This window comes from Brassica napus, unplaced genomic scaffold, assembly GCF_020379485.1.
Source record: "Brassica napus cultivar Da-Ae unplaced genomic scaffold, Da-Ae ScsIHWf_200;HRSCAF=353, whole genome shotgun sequence".
NCBI classification, from domain to species: Eukaryota; Viridiplantae; Streptophyta; class Magnoliopsida; order Brassicales; family Brassicaceae; genus Brassica; species Brassica napus.
Genome location: NW_026015428.1, coordinates 31,049 through 32,500, shown reverse-complemented (window position 1 = coordinate 32,500; position 1,452 = coordinate 31,049). Strand labels below are relative to the sequence as shown.

Genomic DNA, 1,452 nt, shown 5'->3' with positions numbered 1-1,452 from the left:
AGAATTCAAAGATTGAAACCCTAGGGATTATGAAAAGAAGTAAGATAAGGTAGATTGTTTTTTTTACATGAAACCGAATATTGTAATGCATTCACAATTGATCGACCAGCATACAGATTATACAAGTTTAGGTTGTTAGAAAACCTATTGAACCGTGAGGTTCATGATTGATAGCACCATGGTCGTATAGAATTGTTTGAACATCATGAATGCGTAAGACATGTTGTGGCCGAGCTTGTTTATCATGCGGCCACGTGATCATATTATGAACCTAATACATTACATGGTAATATGATTCAGATGTCGAAAATAGCAAACAGAGACTATGCACCCCTCAATCTCCCGGAGATAACTACTTGCAGTGGGCATTAGACACAAGGATTAGTCTAAAGTCAAGGGACTCGGTGATACAATCATCGAAGACAACAATGAGAATGAAAAGAACCGATACAGAGCCTTAGGCCTTATGCGGCATCATCTCATTGATGGTCTTAAAGATCAGTACATGACAATCGAGAATCCACTAGATCTTTGGATGGCTTTAAAGAATAGATATGATCACCACAGGATGGTGTTGCTTCCAAAAGCAAGGCATGATTGGATGCATCTAAGATTCTTAGACTATAAGTCGGTGGATGATTACAATTCAGCTCTATTCAAGATTGTCTCAATACTAAAGTTGTGTGGTGAAGAGGTAACCGATAGCATGATGCTTGAAAAGACCTTATACTACCTTTAATCACTCGAATTCTGTGTTGCAAGAGCAATACAGGACAAAGGGTTTTGCCACATACACTGATCTGATCTCATGTCTACTCCTGGCCGAGGCAAACAATGAACTCCTACTAAAGAGTAACGGAGTTAGACCGGCCGGGACAGCACCACCACCCGAAGCCCATGAGGTTGAGAAGAAGGATCCCAATGAGACATACTTTGTCCAAGACAACAAGAAACCATACGGCAATAGCCGTGGTGGGTTCAAGAGGCGTGGACGTGATAACTCAAACGGCCGAGATGGCTACTCAACTGGCCGGAAAGGAAACCACAATAACCGTGGTCGTGGTTCCAATTACGGCCGGGGTCGAGGCCTACGGCCGCGGACGAGGTGGCATATCCAAACCATCTTACACGTCCAACAAGTCTCTATGCCATAGATGCGGGAGTGACAACCATTGGGCAAAGAATTGTAGAACTCCGAAACACTTGTGCGACCTCTACCAAGAGAGCATCAAGAACAAGAATCCGGAGGCAAATATGATCCAAGAAAACGTCCATGAGGACAAGGGATATGGGTATGATGCTGACAATGAATCCGACAAGGATAACCAAGATGACCTAATGGATTTTGAAACATCTGATTGTCTCAAGGACTAGTTTTCGAATCACATTGTCTTATTGCTTTATGTTTTTGATTTGGTGTTTTTATTTTATGTAATGGAATTTTAATAAGAA

At 41.9% G+C, this 1,452-nt stretch overlaps 1 protein-coding gene across 1 annotated transcript; it reads left to right on the top strand.

The window, feature by feature from the left end:
- The first annotated feature begins 568 nt into the window (after window positions 1–568).
- LOC125599824 lies at window positions 569–1,154 on the top strand. Its single transcript, XM_048772896.1, has 2 exons — window positions 569–694; window positions 852–1,154. The coding sequence occupies exons 1-2, from the start codon at window positions 569–571 to the stop codon at window positions 1,152–1,154; spliced, it is 429 nt and encodes a 142-aa protein (XP_048628853.1).
- The last annotated feature ends 298 nt before the right edge of the window (window positions 1,155–1,452 follow it).

Coding starts and splice junctions, on each gene's coding strand:
- LOC125599824 (XM_048772896.1), top strand. CDS start 569: ATGGTGTTGCTTCCAAAAGCAAGGCATGATTGGATGCATCTAAGATTC. Junction 695..851: donor TAAAGTTGTGTGGTGAAGAG/GTAACCGATAGC, acceptor CTCCTACTAAAG/AGTAACGGAGTTAGACCGGC.